This window comes from Gopherus flavomarginatus, chromosome 1, assembly GCF_025201925.1.
Source record: "Gopherus flavomarginatus isolate rGopFla2 chromosome 1, rGopFla2.mat.asm, whole genome shotgun sequence".
NCBI lineage: Eukaryota > Metazoa > Chordata > Testudines > Testudinidae > Gopherus > Gopherus flavomarginatus.
This window is the reverse complement of record NC_066617.1, coordinates 335893138-335911365: the sequence shown is the minus strand read 5'-3', so window position 1 is coordinate 335911365 and position 18228 is coordinate 335893138. Positions and strand designations below refer to the sequence as shown.

The following is an 18228-nucleotide window of genomic DNA, read 5'->3' as shown; positions in this document are numbered from 1 at the left end:
CATACAGCATCTGAATCTGTACAAGACTTTCCCTGTTACTGTAATTTTCTTTCTTTCTTGTTTTTGCCATACGAGAGTTATGCGTAAGGAACTTGCTTGAACTCAGTCTTATTAACATTTATTATTTGTATTACTGTAGCACCTGATAAAATGTGCAAAGATTTACAATGTCTGAAGAACATAAGCCTTTTTTGCTCTCTTATTATTCATTCCTTTTAGTGTAAATTGTTGTCTTGTTTTACAGTGTTACTATTCGTGGCTTTTGCCCTCTGTATGTTTGGGTTGTATAGCTTCATGCCAGTAGTGATTAAAGTTACTAGCGCTACTTCTGTCAACTTGGGCATTCTGACAGCTGATCTCTACAGTCTTTTTTTTGGACTGTTCCTGTTTGGCTATCAGGTAAGCAAAGATTCAATCATAGTTTCAGTTAAGTTTCATTCCAAAGCATAACCATCTTAACTGTCTCTAACAGCTATTTGCAGTTGTGAGTTTGTGCAGATTACATCATTCGTTTATCATGGAAATGAAAAAGTTAATCAGAAGACTCAAGTTTAATTGCATAATACTGCACTGTTAGGTAGATGGTGATTTAAAATTCATTTCACGCTTTCTGGATTAAGTTGCTAAAGAGCATTGCAAAACCCTCAGAAAGTCTTGCAATCAGCGCAAGAAATTGTAAATAAATTAGTGATTCATTCTAGTCCCAGAGTTCTTTTCTTAATCCATATTTTGAATTGCCTTAACTTTGGGAGTGTTCAGATCTGGTCAGCCCTCAAAGGCTATTAAAAAGTTCAGATCCAAAAGTTCAAGCGTGTCTACATCTGAAGCAATGGTTTGGACTGATCTCAAAAGTAAATGTTTTCTGCATGTTTAATTAGTTACTAGAGACATCTGTGAGAGAAGAATCAAGCCTATGCAGTTATAGCTCTGAACAGAATGAAGACAAATGTATCTGTTCTACACTCTGACTAGGACATTCTGTGGAACTGCTTCTGTAAGACTTGTTTCTTTTGCATTCTGTTGTAGCTGTGTGGTCCTATTAAAACCAACCCTTCCACTCTAATTGATCTTTTGTATCCAGAGTTATTCCCAAGATCACTATCACCTTTTTAATCACTGACCCTCTCAGTGGATGGAAAAGCTTAGTGAGAAGCTTGAGAACTTTGCTTAAGAGGCTTAGCTGTATTACTCCAGGAGGTCACTTGCCCTCAGCCATACAGAAATCAAAAGCTTTTATGTCAAATTTGGTTCTAAAGGTGAAGGATCATTTATTTTAGTTCTGAAGCATAAGAGCAGAAGTATTGTAGTGTCAAGTACACACAATGGCTAGAGTTTCCTTTTGAGGAGATATTTAGCAATTGACATTCCCCACCAGATTACAACAGTTTTGAGCATTAATAAATTTTGGATCTAACTTGCTCAACAGTGTTCATTTTAAAAATTAAGTAAATATGAGAGACTGAAAATGTCTGCACTGTGCATTGTAATCAGCAGCTCAGTTACTGCATCCATTTCTAAGTCACCTATCAATGATGTGTCTTGGCACCAAACAGCTAATGGCTTAATTCAAGAAGGGATTAGCCATTTATATGGCTAATAGTAAATATTTTTTTAAAATAAGTAAGAATTTTGGAAGGGACATATGTAAACCCTGAAGCATGAGGCTTTAAGACAACTTGTTACTTTGGATGTTGGGAGGAAGCTTTCCCTAGAGGCAGATTGTCCCATAATTGCCCACTGCAGAGTTTCTTGCATCTCTTTCTGAAGCATCTGGTACCAGCCAATGTTGGTTTAAAAAAAAAAAAAAAAAAGGTGAATTTCAGAAGGCATTGAGGGTAAATTATAAGAGAATTTCAGGCAATATAAAAATAAGAGTGAAGGACACAATAGGAAGTGGAGGAGATGGCAAGACTAATTTATTGAAGGTTAAATTAATTCTTTGCTAGTGTCTTCACAAAGCAAAGTGGAGTGAGTGGTGTTTGAAGCCATCAGACATTTTTCCTGGGCAAAAGGAGCAGTAACATACTCTGGATTACACTATGAATGATTGTAAGGGTCCGGTGCTGGGGCTCGACCCTCTCAGGCGCGGCGGGGAGCCAGGGTGCCTCCCTACAGGCAGCAGTCCGTGTAGGCCGAACCCCTCAGCAGGGGCGGAGGGAATAGAGGGTCTGTAAACAAGGCAGAATCCCGGCCCTTCAGCAGGGTCGGGTACACACAAAGTTTATAAGCCCGGGCCCTTGGGCAGGGCGGGCAGGAGGCAGTCAGGCTCAGGCCTGTCAGCAGGCTGAGCAAACACAAAGTCTATAAACCCAGCCCTGGGGCAGGGCGGGGCAGTAAGCAGTTCAGGCTCAGGCCTGTCAGCAGGCTGAGCAAACACAAGGTCTATAAGCGGGGCCCTGGGGCAGGGCGGGGCAGTAAACAATTCAGGCTCAGGCCTGTCAGGAGGCTGAGCAAACACAAAGTCTATAAGCCCGGCCCTGGGGCAAGGCGGGGCAGTAAGCAGTTCAGGCTCAGACTTTTAGGCAGGGGCTGTCCCGCCCCTTGACTTTCAGGGGGCGGGGACAGGCGGCAGTGACTCCGCCCACTGAGGCACCTGCTCTGGCTCGTCCCTCTCAGGCGCGGCGAGGAGCCAGGGCACCTCCCTACACACACACCCCCTCAAGGCTGGCTCCCAGGCAACGGGGCCAGGCTCATCCATACCTCCCAAGCGGGAAAGGAAGTCCGCGTTGGCGTGGTCCTTTCCAGCCCTGTGACGGATGGTGAAGGCATAGGGCTGCATAGCCAAGTACCACCGTTGGAGTCGCATGTTGTGGTCCTTCATGCGGCACAACCATTGAAGGGCAGAGTGGTCAGTGACCAAGGTGAACGGGGCCCCAAGGAGGTAGTAACGCAGGGCATCGCAGGCCCACTTCGCCGCGAGGGCTTCCTTTTCGACCACTGCATAGTTTTGCTCTGGGGAACAGCTTCCAGCTGATGTAGAGGACCGGATGCTCCTCCCCATCCACCTCCTGTGAGAGGACAGCCCCGAGCCCTACTTCTGACACGTCCGTCTGCAGGACGAATGGTCGATGGAAGTCAGGGCTAAACAAGACCGGCTTACTACAGAGGCTTGCCTTAAGCGACTGGAAAGCCTCGTCACATTCGGAGGTCCAGCGTATTTGTTGCGGGCTGTCCTTGGTGAGGAGCCCTGTCAGGGGGGCGGCCATCGCCACAAACTGGGGCATGAACCATCGATAATATCCCGCCAGCCCCAAGAACTGGCTGACTTGGCGTTTCGTGGTCGGCGGAGGACAGGCTGCGATGGGCTGAACCTTATTCACGAGAAGTTTCACTTGCCCATTTCCAACGGTATACCCCAAGTAGGTGGTCTCACGCCAGCCAATACGGCACTTCTTAGGGTTGGCAGTTAACCCGGCCGCCCGCAAGGACCTTAGGACAGCGGCGACCTTTTCTAGGTGGGTTTCCCACTGCCGACTGTAGACGACTACGTCATCTAGATAGGCTGCAGTGTAGTCCTGATGCGGTTGGAGGAGGTGGTCCATCAAACGCTGGAACGTCGCTGGTGCCCCATGAAGGCCGAAGGGCATCCGCGTGAATTGATACAGGCCGGTCGGAGTGGCAAACGCGGTCTTCTCCCTGGAGGCCGGTTCCAGGGGGATCTGCCAATATCCTTACTTAAGTCCAGGGTAGTGATATAGCGGGCCTCTCCTAACCGGGCCGGCAGCTCATCTATTCAGGGCATGGGGTAGGCGTCAAACTTGGAGATGGCGTTAATGCGCCTAAAGTCAATACAAAATCGCTGGGAGCCATCGGGCTTTGGCACCAAGACGACTGGACTACGCCACTCACTTTGCGAAGGTTCAATTACTCCTAGGTCTAGCATAGCCCGCACTTCATCGTCAATGATCCACTTTCCGTGATACGGCAGGGGTCTGGTCGTGGCCCAGATCACCACCCCCGGCTCCGTCTGAATTCGATGATATACCATGGAGGTGTATCCCGGCTGGGCTGTAAAAGTACGGGGGAACGCTTGAAGGAGGCAGCGGGTTTGCTCGAGCTGTTCTTCCGTCAGCGTCTCCCCAAGCTGGGGTCCCTCGGGGTCTTCACTGGGGTGTACCTGGAGCCCTAGCTCGGGTTCCGGTGGATAGGGATTAATAAACAAACCTTTCGTTCCCGCCAGGGCTTGAGGAGGTTGACGTGGTACCGCTGGAGCTCTTTCCGCCGGTCAGGCTGACGAATCTCATAAGTAACAGGGCCCACCTTTCGAACCACCTCTTAAGGGCTCTGCCATCGAGCCAGGATCTTGGACTCACTGGAGGGGAGGAGGAGTAAGACCCGGTCTCCAGGTTGGAAGTCTCGGGTGCGCGCGTCCCGGTTGAACGTCTGGGCCTGCATTTCTTGGGCGGCTTTCAAATTTGCTCGCACCAGGGTCCCAGCCTGTTTGAGACGCTCCTGGAGCTGAATCACATATTTTAGGAGACCCTGGGCGGGTGATGGGGTTTGCTCCCAGGTTTCTCTCATTAGGTCCAAGAGGCCCCGGGGTCAGTGGCCATACAGTAGTTCAAAAGGCGAGAACTTGGTTGATGACTGGGGGACCTCTTGCACCGCCAAGAGCAAGGGCGGGAGTAGCTGGTCCCACCGGCGGAGGTCCTCCGGGGGAAACTTCCGTAACATGTCCTTCAGGGTTCGATTGAACCTCTCTACCAACCCATCGGTTTGGGGATGATACACCGATGTCCGCAGTTGCTTGATCCCCAGGAACCCGCACACCTGCTGCAACAACCGCGAGGTGAAGTTGGTCCCCTGATCCGTGAGGATCTCCCGGGGCAAGCCGACACGGGCGAAGACCTTGACCAGTTTCCCTGCGATGGTGCAGGCAGTGACGTTACGGAGCGGGATCGCTTCGGGGAACCGGGTGGCATAGTCCAGCATCACTAGGATGTACTGGAACCCTGCAACACTCTTAGGGAGGGGTCCCACCAGATCCATGGCCACACACTCGAAAGGGGTCTTTATTAGTGGCATCGGGACCAGCGGCGCCTTGGGCATTCTTGCCGGGGCGGTCAACTGGCAATACAGACAGGAGGTAAAATAGTCCGTCACCTCCCGGTGTATACCTGGCCAATAGAAGCATCCCAATATTCTGGCTAGGGTCTTCTCGGGACCCAGATGTCCGGCAGCCGGGACATCATGGGCCAGTTTCATGACCGCCCGTCAATGGCATCGGGGCACGAGGAGTTGAGTTTGGGGCTCCCTGGTATGCGGGTCCCTCTCGACCCGATACAAGCGGTCCTGTCGCAATTCAAAGTGCAGCCACCGGGCTGCTCGACCCGGATCGAGGATGGTCCCATCCACTGCGGCCAGCTGCTCATATGCCCCGCTGAGGGTGGGGTCCGCTCGTTGATCCTGGCAGAAGTCCGTGGGGGCCGAGGGATCCCTTACCTCCCCTGGGGAAGCATCCTCCCCATCTTTTATCTCAGCGGGGGACTCGGGTGGGTCCTGCTCATCCTCCTCTGTTTCTGGGACCTCCTGCTCATCTTCCTTCACTTCTGGGGTCTCCCCCTCCAGTATGTTGGCATAGGACGGCCGGGAACTCGGGCCAGTCCCAGCCCAGGATCACCGGATATGCCAGCTTGGGTGCGAGACCTACTACCATCCATCGGGTCACCCCGTCGATTGTCAGTTGGGCCCGGGTGCTGGGGTAAGGCCGGATGTCGCCATGGATGCACTGCAGGCGGATTTCCCCCAGGCGTGCATCCGCCTGGGGACCTAAGTGGTCGCGGATCAATGTCTGCCCACAGCCTGAGTCGAGGAGGGCCACAGTCAGGTACCCCTCAACCACCACAGGCACAGTAATCTTGGCTGGCTCTGGGCCACAGGCACGAGCCTCCCCGGAGCAGACTTGGCCAAAGGTGCACTCCATTCGGGGGCAGTCTCTCTGGAGATGCCATGTTTTGCCACAAGAGAAACAAGGCCCCAGTTCGGTTCGTTCCGATCGGGGCCGGATACTAGGGAAGTCCCTAGAAGGGCTCCAGCGCATCTTCCAGGGTGCGGGAATCAGGGCTTGGGCCAGCTGCGCAGGTGGTGTTGCAGCCCGGGTGGGCGTCGCCTTCTTCTCGGGGCTTGGGCATTCCAGCCCTGGTGGGGTTGCTCGACCAATTGGGCCCACCGGGGCTTCCGCTGCTAGGAAGTCCTCCATCAGGGTGACAGTGGCGGCCAGGGTTGCCGGTCGATGACAGAGGACCCAGGCCCTTCCTCGCGATGGAAGGATGTGGGTGAACTGTTCCAGGATCACCTGCTCTGCTAGCTCTTCTGACGTTCAATGTTCGGGCTGCAACCACCGCCGGCAGGTCTCCCAGAGTTCCTGGGCCACCATACGAGGCCGGGCCCCGGCGGGGTATGTCAGGCCCCTGAACCACTGCCGGAAAGTCTCCGGACTCACATCGAGGGCGTCCAGGATAGCAGATTTCACCTGACTATAGTCCCGGGCGGCCTCAGCGGACAGGCCTCGGTAGACCGCCTGAGCCATTCCTGTCAGGTATGGGGCCAGGATGGAGGCCCATTGGTCCGGGCTCCACCCCGCGACGGCCGCCACCTGCTTGAAGGTGACAAGGAAGGCCTCGGGGTCATCGCCGGGGCCCATCTTTGTCAGCCGGATCGGTGGGCTGGGGCGCGGGGCCCCATCGGTGCCTCCCGACTGGGCCCTGTCTCGTGGGGCACGCTCCACTGCGAGGTGCTGGAAGCATTTCAGCTGAAACTCCTGCTGCTGCTTGACCAGGTCCTGGATCAGCTGGTGCTGTTGAGTCCCCAGCTGCTCGACGAGCTGCTGCTGCTGCTGGAGCTGGGCGACCTGCTGCTCCTCTTGCTGCCGCGACTGAGCCGCTTGCTGCCGCTCCTGGTTCTCTGTCAGGACGGCAACGAGTTGTGACATGTCCATCTTGGGAGAGGGAGCTCTCTCTCCCACAGCCCCCCATTCACCGGAGTTAAGAGTCCGCGCCCACATCCTGGGCGGAACTCCCCACTTCTGGTACCACATGTAAGGGTCCAGTGCAGGGGCTCGTCCCTCTCAGGCGCGGCGTGGAGCCAGGGCGCCTCCCTACAGGCAGCAGTCCGTGTAGGCCAAACCCCTCAGCAGGGGCGGAGGGAATAGAGGGTCTGTAAACAAGGCAGAATCCCGGCCCTTCAGCAGGGTCGGGTACACACAAAGTCTATAAGCCCGGTCCTGGGGCAGGGCGGGGCAGTAAGCAGTTCAGGCTCAGGCCTGTCAGCAGGCTGAGCAAACACAAAGCCTATAGGCCCGGCCCTGGGGCAGGGCGGGGCAGTAAGCAGTTCGGGCTCAGACTCTGAGGCAGGGGCTGAGCAGCAGTTTACACTGTAAGTCTATATAGAAGGCCTCCTCAGGCCAGGGAGAGGGGGAAGTCTGCCACCCTTGGAAGGGTGGCAGGGGGGACGCAGGCCCTCCCACTCCACTGCGTCACAGCCCGGGGCCCTAGCAGCGGCAAGGGTTCGCTGCAGTCAGTGGGGAATCCTGGCCGCAACACACTGACGTTGGTTCAGGGTCCCCTGGAGCCAGACTGGGGTCGGCTACCCCCAGGCCACTTCCAGTCTCCCCCTCCCTAGGTACCTGTCCTCTGCTGGCATTGTCCGGCAGGTCCCAGACCATGGGTTCCTCTGGATACTGGGCAGTGGGAAGCTCCGGCAGCTCCTCTGGATACTGGGCACGAGGCAGGTCAGGCCAGTGCTCCTCTAGGTGGTGAGCGCGAGGCAGGTCAGGCCAGCGCTCCTCCAGATACTGGGCACGAGGCAGGTCAGGCCAGCACTCCTCTAGGTAGTGAGCGCGAGGCAGGTCAGGCCAATGCTCCTCCGGATACCGGGCCCGAGGCAGGTCAGGCCAGCGCTCCTCCGGGTAGTGAGCACGAGGCAGGCTGGGCCCGGCGGGAGCTCGGGCACCAGCGTCTGTCCTCTCCGACAGCCTGCAGCCAACTGAGCACTGGGGCCGGGCTTTTATACTTCCTGTCCCGCCCCTTGACTTCCGAGGGCCGGGGACAGGCGGCCGTGACTCCACCCACTGAGGCACCTGCTCTGGCTCATCCCTCTCAGGCGCGGCAGGGAGCCAGGGCGCCTCCCTACAATGATCAAGGAAAGAAATTGTCTGGAGAATGACAACTCCACAATCAGAGCGCTTCTATAAGTAATTTAAAACAGCCAAGGGGAGGCAGCAAGAGAATGGAGCAATACTAATGCAGTGCCTACAGTTACAAGCAGGTCTAAGGGGAGAACTAGATAACTACACACAATTTTTGCATATTTAACAGCTGCAGAGTTATGTTATCTTTCCTTTGCTGTTGCGCAAAGACACCAGGAAGGATGTTTCACGGATTATAAAGGCATAGGGAATTGAATATACTACAAAAAATGCAAGGAACCCCTCAACTCTTACTGAAGAAGAGTTTTTCTCTTGTCACCAAATAATATTCCATATAAGGCCCCTCAGAGCATGGCCAGCTCTACAGTTTTTGCTGCCCCAAGCAGCACACCGAATTGCCGCCGCGGGCGGCGGGGGCAGTCCGTGTGCCCTTAGGGCGGCAGGCGCATTTCCGCGGCTGCGGCAATTCGGCGGCAGCTTCTGTGTTTAGCTGAAGCCGTCCGCGGAGGCAATTCGGCCGCTGCTTGGGGGCAAAACAACAGGGACTGCCACCCTTTGCAGATTGCTGCCCCAAGCATCAGCTTGGAATGCTGGTGCCTGGAGCTGGCCCTGCCTCAGAGGCTGTTGCAGGTGAAGTTAGAGTATCTCTTTCTTCATCTTAGCTTTATGCCACAGGGTGCCTTTATTCTACTATACTTTTCTGATTTCTGCTAACCCCAGGGGTTCCTGTTTGTGGTCTTCTAGTACATGATGGTTTTGTTAAGCTTTGCCATTATTGCCACTTGGAATAAGCTCATCACAGAATGGTATCTGGGGTGGAGGAAGTTCCCATTCCTATTCCTGCATGGTGCTGTGAGCCCTTGCCTACCACTGGAATCAATAGGAATGAGGACACTTGGCCCCTTACAGGATGAGGCCCATAGAGGGCCTTCATATGGCCAACCCTCCCTTTCAGAATTACATTTTCACCCCTTCTGTCATTGTCTTACATGCAGCTGCAGCTGAGATCTGAAATACAATGCCAAATATCAAACAAACCAAAACCCCAAGAGCTCTCCAAAGACTGAACAGGAGGGAGTTTGCTTGCTACAAATATTTTCTGAATATGCTTCTGTTGTATAAACGTCTAGGAAAGAGTCTGTTGCAAATCTGGGCACTAGGTGGAGTTACCGGACTACCAATCACATTGATAGCAGACTTAGACTTGGTAGTGGATGGTGCCTTATCTAAATACAAAAATTGTGCAGATTTAACAAAAATTAGTTTCTATGTGATTTAAATTGGTGCAACAAAGCCTGACTGAATAGAACAGAGGAAAAAACTGAACATAAATAAATAAAAACTTGTTCTTGAGTGGGGCTTTTCGTCCTCTGAACTCAGCCCTGTTCCCACATATAGTAGCCTAAAAGACATGCTGAGGGTGTCCTGGTGGAAGGGGAAACAAAATTTGTCCTCTCAAAGCAGCCAGAGGGCAAGCAAAACAATGCGAGAAAACTCAAGTTTATTTCTTCACCAGTGTGAGGCATAAAATACACTGGAGCTGTGAAACTACCAAGGCAAAAAGTGTCAAAGAATGGAACAATGTCTTACTTTGTGCCTGATGAATAACCCCCTTTCTGTTTCAGTTCCAAAGGGAAAGGGCTGCAGTCAGTGTCACACATTTCTCCACACTCCCAAGTTTAATGAGTTCAACCCAAATGAGTTCTAGTGACACCAGATTACTGAGTAGCATTTCTGTCTACTTTAATCCCATCCCCCATACTTATCTGGCCCCATCCCCATCATATCCGAGCACTCTTCCAAACATTTAGCCCCACACCATCCCTGCAAGGTCAGGAAGGATTTTGATCATCATTTTACAGATAGAGAATCTGAAGGCCAGATAAGTGAAATAAGTTGCCTAATGTCACATAAGAACGTCTGTGACAGAGCTAGAAATTGAACCCAGTCCAGTGTGTACCGGAAGGGTTAAATTACATGTCTCTGCCTATGAGTCTGTGGTGGGAGGGAAGATGGGAGACCCTTTCCTGCCCCAGTGCAGGAAGCAAACATGGTGTGGCTGCTTTGGTTATTAGGGCCCAGTCTGATTCCCATCGCTGTCACTGTAAAGACTGCCTTTGTCTACACAGATTCAGATTGGCCTTCAGAGCATAAGTGAGGGAGGCCAGCCAGCAGTAGTCTTAGCATGGAATGCTTCAGGAGGCATTTGTGTAAGCAGGGTGGGTGTGTAGCCCTGGCTTTACACCTCTCCCCACAGAGCTAGTAGGACGGTGCTGGAGGAATGCTGGCTGTAGCTTTTGACAAATGCTGCTTTAGTGCTTTCCTCTCAACTTCCGCAGCCATCCATCTAGCTAACTAATGCTGTGCTATCTGTGCAGGCATTGAGATTTACACACAGGAAGAATGACTCCAGCCACGATGGAGCCGCCTCCCCCTTGCACGCCCCCTGTACTCAGAGCCAGGATTTAGCCATTATTCTATTATTTCAGGAAAAGTATCTCTGCCTTGGTGTTTAAGATACATGCCTTATTATTCTCAAGCACATGCTCTAATGGCTAGGGTAACTTATGTATCAGAAAATCCACTTTTAATTTTCCTAATTACTCATCTCTAAAAAGTTGAGTTGCCTGCATCTAAAATGATTTTGTGTCTGTGGTGCAAATCCCATACTGAGCATAGGCAGAAGTGGGAGGATACTTTTCTTGGTTTATAGGCGACCAGGCTGATCACACCCTAGCACAGGTGCTGGAACTGCCAGTCATGGAGGCATGCACCACAGCTGGGACCAATAAAGGAAAACAAGCCCAGATATAAAGGAAGGAAAACAGAGCAGGCTGGGGAGGCAGAAAGGTTTGGGAGAGTGTAGGGACAACAGCACAATGCCCAGCTGCCTCTAAGGCCTGGTCTACACAACAGAGTTGAGTTGATTCAGAGCAGCTTATGATGACCTAACTATGGAAGTGTCTACACTTAAATGTTGCTCCTGCTGACATAACCACCCTGCTACACCTATTTAATAACTCCACCGCCACAAGAGGCATAGAACTAAGGTCAATGTAATGTCAGTGTAGACACTATGCTACTTAGGTCAACCGTTACAGGCTTTCAGAAGCCGTCCCACAATGCTGCACACTGGCAGTACAATTGAGTCAAGCGATTCTGTTGAGGATGTGCACTGCTGACATGAGCAAAGTGTAGGCACGCGCAATTAAAGAAATTACTGCAGCAGCTGTTTGCTGACATAAGTTAGGTTGACATAATTTAGTAGTATATACATGGCCTAAGAAAATGATAGGGAGACAAAGGAAGTCTGCACACCAGAGTTTAAGGGCTGAGTGACTCGTTTTATGCTAAGTTGATTGAGTGGGCTAATGTGAAGAAGAGAAGGGGACAGGTTAGGAGGAAGCTAAGACCTCTAGAAAGAGACTGCCCCAAGAGCAGTTGGCAGTATTCTATTGAAAAAAAATCCTAGTGGAATTTGCATTAAAGTGACTGGTAAATATTCTGAAATAATTGGTGTCAGTACAAGACATCAGTGAAACAATTAGGTAAAACATAAATATGATTGGAAAGCTTAGGGAACCATCATCTCTAATTACAGGATGAATGTAAGTTTCAGCAGTCATTTTGTGGGTACTCACAGATGGGCTCCAATCACCCCTTTTGCTTATGTGCAGTTCCTATGCCGTGTGATAAACTAAGGACAGACAGCTGCAAGGGGAGGGAGGGGTGTAGAAATCAGTCTCAGAGGGTTAAAAGAGCCATTGGCCATTATCTTTGAAAACTCATGGCGAACGGGGGAGGTCCTGGATGACTGGAAGAAGGCTACTGTAGTGCCCATCTTTAAAAAAGGTAAGAAGGAGGATCCGGGGAACTACAGGCCAATCAGCCTCACCTCAGTCCCTGGAAAAATCATGGAGCAGGTCCTCAAGGAATCAATTCTGAAGCACTTAGAAGGGAGGAAAGTGATCAGGAACAGTCAGCATGGATTCACCAAGGGCAAGTCATGCCTCACTGATCTAATTGCCTTCTATGAGGAGATAAGTGGCTCTGTGGATGAGGGGAAAGCAGTGGTTGTGTTATTCCTTGACTTTAGCAAAGCTTTTGACATGGTATCCCACAGTATTCTTTCCAGCAAGTTAAAGAAGTATGGGTTGGATGATTGGACTATAAGGTGGATAGAAAGCTGGCTAGATCATCGGGCTCAATGGGTAGTGAACCACAGCTCCATGTCTAGTTGGCAGCCGATTTTGAGTGGAGTGCCCCAAGGGTCGGTCCTGGGGCCGGTTTTGTTCAATATCTTCATTAATGATCTGGAGGATGGTGTGGACTGCACTCTCAGCAAGCTTGCAGATGACACTAAACTTGGAGGAGTAGTAGATACGCTAGAGGGTAGGGACAGGATACAGAAGGACCTAGACAAGTTAGAGGACTGGGCCAAAAGAAACCTGATGAGGTTCAACAAGGACAAGTGCAGAGTCCTGCACTTAGGATGGAAGAATCCCATTCACTGTTACAGACTAGGGACCGAATGGCTAGGCAGCAGTTCTGCAGAAGAAGACCTAGTGGTTACAGTGGATGAGAAGCTGGATATGAGTCAACAGTATGCCTTTGTTGCCAAGAAGGCTAATGGCATTTTGGGCGGTATAAGTAGGGGTATTGCCAGCAGATCGAGGGATGTGATCATTCCCCTCTATTTGGCATTGGTGAGGCCTCATCTGGAATACTGTGTCCAGTTTTGGGCCCCACACTACAAGAAGGATGTGGAAAAATTGGGAAGAGTCCAGTGGAGGGCAGCAAAAATGATTAGGGGGCTGGAGCACATGACTTATGAGGAGAGGCTGAGGGAACTGGGATTGATTAGTCTGCAGAAGAGAAGGATGAGGGGGGGATTTGATAGCTGCTTTCAACTACCTGAAAGGGGGTTCCAAAGAGGATGGATCTAGACTGTTCTCAGTGGTAGCTGATGACCGAACAAGGAGTAATGGTCTCAAGTTGCAGTGGGGGAGGTTTAGGTTGGATATTAGGAAAATCTTTTTCGCTAGGAGGGTGGTGAAGCACTGGAATGGGTTACCTAGGGAGGTGGTGGAATCTCCTTCCTTAGAGGTTTTTAAGGTCAGGCTTGACAAAGCCCTGGCTGGGATGATTTAGTTGGGAATTGGTCCTGCTTTGAGCAGGGGGTTGGACTAGATGACCTCCTGAGGTCCCTTCCAACCCTGATATTCTATGATTCTATGAAAAGGCCCTCCTCCCTATCAACTGGGGGGTAACTACAGGTCAATCAGATTCAGCTGAGAAAGGGTTACCAAAGTATCAGTTAGAATCAGCTGAGAGGGAGCTACCTGAGGTTAATTAGGATCAGCTGATTCCAACTAAGGGCTGCCTGAGACCTTTTTAAACACTCCCCTGTCGGGGAAGGAAAAGAGGAGAGAAGGAGTCCTGCTGCCAGGGGGTTAGGAGCAGCAAGACAATGAGCCTCACCAGGAGGAGAGGCTGCATTCCCTCCTATAAGGGATAAAAATAAGCTAAAAAGGACTGGGGAAGAGAAGGAATGGACTTCCCCTGTGCCCCAAGGGGGACTATATTACCCAAGCCTGTCTTGCCAGGGCTAAAAGCAGTGGAGGCTGGGGAGACCAGGAAGGTGCCTTGCCACAGCTGCAAGCTATTCAGTGGCCAAAACTTTCTCCAGTCCATATTGTAGCTGTCTGTTGTACGTTATGCACTCAGGCCTCCTATCAATGACAGTGGGAGATTCATGCATGGTACAAGGTTAGGCCACAGAAATCCACAATGCAGATTGGAGATGAGAGTTGTCTGTCTTATTCCAAGTTACAGCAGGTGCTGTATGTCCAGAAATCCCATGTTCAGCAGTGAATGTGCAAGGAAAAGGAAGGGTACAATCATTGTTCTCATTATCTCCCTTTAAATCCCTGAAGAAACTGTCCTACAACCCCTCCTTGAGAGGCAGAGGCATTCCTGGGTGGGTCCAGGTATGATCTTCATGTTTATGGCTGTGTGTGTCCCTCTACCCTGGCAATGGCTCTGCACCTAAGCTAAGACTTTCAAAGGTGACTATTTTGTGTGCCTCAAGTTTTGGCTGCGCCCCAAAAAGGGCTTGAGTTTCAGGGCTTGAGTGCTCAGCGTTTTTTGAAAGTCACGCCCCCAAATCAGTCACTTTGAAAGTCTTATCCACAGATCCTAAGAAGAATAATCCTTTTAGGTGAGGCATAGCAGGGGAAGTTGTGCATGAGAATGCTTATTAGAGATTATGGGCACCAGTACACTCTGCTTTGCTACGTCTGTGTGCCTGATGAGAATTTAGCTGCCTGTTTATAAGATAACTATGGACATAAACCGAAGGCTCTGTGAAAACAGACCCTCTTCGTGGGAAATAATAAATACAATTTAGACATCCACGGGCAAAATTCTGTCTTCAGTTTAAACTTTTGTAACCCTGGAGTAACTCCATTACAGGTAAGAGTTACTCCAGATTAACATCAGTGTAACAGAGCAGAATCTGGCCCAATTTACATAATTTCTGAAATCTTTAAATTTAGAAGCTGAAGAGGAGTTGGAATTGTAGCAGCTATTTATCCTTCCTTAGTAGTTCAACTTCAGTTGTACCTGTGTGACCACATTAACCTAAGGCCCCTGTCCATTCTGAGCCAGCTCACCTCTCCACGTGCAGTATTATGTGGTGCCCTTCAAAGTGCTCAACTATCAAAGGGGCTTGAGTCTGAAGTCCCAATTTTTCCTTCATTTTGTGACTGTGAAGAGTTACTTGTTTTCTTCAAAATTGAGGACAATGTTTGAAAAGTTCTGGCTAGTATTAATGCCAATACACCAAGCAACTGAACTTGTTTATAACTGGGTTGCTGTACTGAATTCTGATTCAGCTGAAAATCATTTTCAACACTGACTTTGTCAGCATTGATTGTATTCGGTAAGAGAATGCTCTTGACATCAGAACTGTCAGTACAAGTGTTAACAGATAAATCAAACAATACAAACCTCCACCAGAATTTATGGTATTAGACAACAATCATAAGACATCATTGAAAATCTGAGCCATAAGACAATAAGCACAGATAACAAAGATGTAGGGAACAATCCTGCATGAGTTGAAACCAATGGGAATCTTTCTACTGACAGCAGGATCAGGCCTCAAAAGAATGTTATGCCTGTATTATTACTGGGGAGCTAGTTTTGAGCAGGGATATTTTAATTTCAGTCATCCAGCTGCTTCAGTAATTATGGTGTTGGGAAGAAAATCTGTAGCTTTTTGTGTCTGCTGACAAACTATTCCCAGCTAAGGGTAATTTGACCCTTTTACATTTTTAAATACAATTTTATAAAGTCAACACTTTAAGTAGACTCTTATTTTTCTATCAAGATGGTTTGTAATAATCCTTCCTTTTTTAGAATGGTAACAGTTTACTGGATGATAATAATGGACCAAATCCTGTTTGCCTGATCCACCCTAGTCGTCTCAGTTATCTCTTTACACTGGTATAACTTCTGTGAAATTAAACTGGTGTATATCAGGAGACAGGAAAACCGGTTTGGCCCAGTAATAACACGTATATAGCCCATCACTTTGAACCATTTGATATGATAGAATGACTTGCAGAATTCCAATAACCGGGACAAATTCTTTCTCACAGGTGAAAGTCTGGAGCAAATCCATCACAGAATTTCGCCATGTTGCACTTAAAATTGAAACCACTCAGTGGTACATTACGTTAGTGTTCACTTGCATAAACAATTACTCCTTTGCCATCACCATATCTAGAACCATGTTATCCTTGGACACATCTGTCAGGATGGGTGTCTAAACTTAGGAAAACAATTCCGTGTATACCAGTGTTAAGAAGGGGAAGTGGAGAAGAACATTAAGATAGTCTGAGTCTGACAGTGGACTAAACTTCTGAGTTTTGTTTTTTGGGCCCCATATACTATGGTGATGGATGCACTCTAAATATTGAGACATAAAGAGAGTGTAGCTGTAAGGGATGCTCTTGCTGCAAGGCACAATCATAAGACAGGATTACTAACCACATTTATTTCCCTTCCCCTCCCCATATCCTTGTCAGTTTTCAGGTCTCTACCTCCTGTCTTTTGGTGTCATTATGGTGGGCTTCGTTTTGTACTGTTCTACTCCAACTCGAACTGCAGAAGAAGCCACAACCAGTGTGCCACAACCAGCCAGCATTGGGTTTGATAACCTTGGACTAAAAATTGAGGAGAACCACCAGGAAACTCCAGCTGCTACCGTACAGTTTACTAAAGAAGAAAATGTGCAGGTGAACATGGGTTAGAAAACTAGCAGCATTTTAAAAGAAGCTTTTGTACTGCCAAATTTATCCCTCAATATCGATATGGAGAACTGCTCTGTTGCCAAAGGTGTACATCATGCTGCATTTGTTTTAGTACACTGGATAAACACTTAGCTGATAAGGCCAGATCCTCAATCAATGAAGCTATGTTAATCTAATCCAAATGAAGATCTGTCCCTTAAGGTGAAATAGAAAAATATTTGGAAGCCTCTGGGAAGCGACAGAACCTTATGTTCAGAAAGTTTGATTAATTTAAGAGCAAATGCTTTATAAAGATGAAATCAAATCTAGCTCTCAGGTCACTAGCAGGAGCAGAAATCCTTTGTTATGTGTTAATTATTAAGGGCCCGATCCTGCAAGGTGCTAAGGGAGTGTCCTCTGCTCCCATTGGAATGAGTGGGATTTGAGAGCACTCAGCACTTCTCAAGAGGCCCTCAGCACCTTGCAAGATCTAGCTCTACGTGCCATAACACATATGTTTGCAGTGTTGTAGCTGTGTTAGTCCCAGGATATGGGACACAGAAGGTGGGTGAGATATTTTTTATTGGACCAGCTTCCATTAGTGGAAAGGACAAGCTTCCTCAGGTCTCAGGAAGGAAGCGCTTTGTGAAGCTTGAAAGCTTGTGCCTTCCACTAACAGAAACTGGTCCAATAAAAGATATTCCTCATCCCCCTTCTCACTCTCTCTCTCTCATAATACCTAGGTACGTCTACCAAGTGATGTAGGACCTCATTCCTTCACTGGAGCCACATGTAAAATTGGCAGTCCACATTTTTTTTTTTAAAAAAAAGGGAGATGTAGCTAAGTGAACATGGGTGGGGATGCTGCTGTCGCCCCACGTCAGTCCATTCTTTGTAGCAAAAATGTCTGGCTCTCCAAAATGTTAAGTACTGTTGCTAGACTTGTAATTCATTTGTCTTTATTTGTGCCATTTTTTTTCATTTCTAATCTGTGATTAAAACTGATCTGTCACTACATGAAAGTGAGGTTTTGAGATTGTTTAGACATTCTATGGCCAGAATTGTAGGTGTAAATTTGCATAGTTCCACTGAAGCTGTGTCAGTGGATACCAGCTGAAGATCTGGCTCTCACTCTGTTTTTGCCTGTTGGAATTTAACTTTCTGTTAAAGACTGTATGTATTGATTTTTACTGACCAAACTATTTTTTAAACTAACAGGTTTTGTCTTAAATGGTAAATGGTCCTCTTTAGAATACACTGGTTATCAAATGACAATGTGATTGTTTTTTGTATAGGTTAGTTGTAGTTTATTTGAGCAAAATGGTTTATCCAATTTTCTTTAGAGATCATAAAATAAATATTAAGTACATAGTGAGGAGGCTATTCCTCAATATTGCCTTTACATTGAATACTCCATACAGACAATGATTAGAAGAGCTGCTGATGCTTTGGGACAAGCTTTGGGTCAAATTTTCAGCTGCCTTGCACTTTGTGTTAGGCTACGTCTACACTACAACATAAAATCGAAATTACTAAAACCGGTTTTATAAAACCGATATAAAATCGATTTTATGCGTCCACACTAGGGCACATTAATTCGGTGGTGTGCATCCATGGTCCTAGGCTACCATCGATTTCCGGAGCGGTGCACTCTGGGTAGCTACATTAAAGGAATGAGACCAATAACTTCTATTTCCGTCCACACTAACTCTAAATCGATATAGTAATATCGATTTTAGGGTTACTCCTCTCATTGGGGAGGAGTACAGAAATCGATTTTAAGAG

At 48.7% G+C, this 18228-nt stretch overlaps 1 protein-coding gene across 3 annotated transcripts in view; it reads left to right on the top strand.

The window, feature by feature from the left end:
* The window catches only part of SLC35F2 (solute carrier family 35 member F2), a 48880-nt gene extending 31062 nt beyond the window's left edge, over positions 1 to 17818 (top strand). For all 3 annotated transcript variants that reach the window (XM_050928064.1, XM_050928073.1, XM_050928083.1), the window contains 2 exons: positions 245 to 399; positions 16240 to 17818. In XM_050928064.1, the coding sequence (XP_050784021.1) occupies positions 245 to 399; positions 16240 to 16464 (380 nt within the window). In that variant the 3' untranslated portion in view covers positions 16465 to 17818. The remainder of the gene's footprint in view (positions 1 to 244; positions 400 to 16239) is intronic.
* The last annotated feature ends 410 nt before the right edge of the window (positions 17819 to 18228 follow it).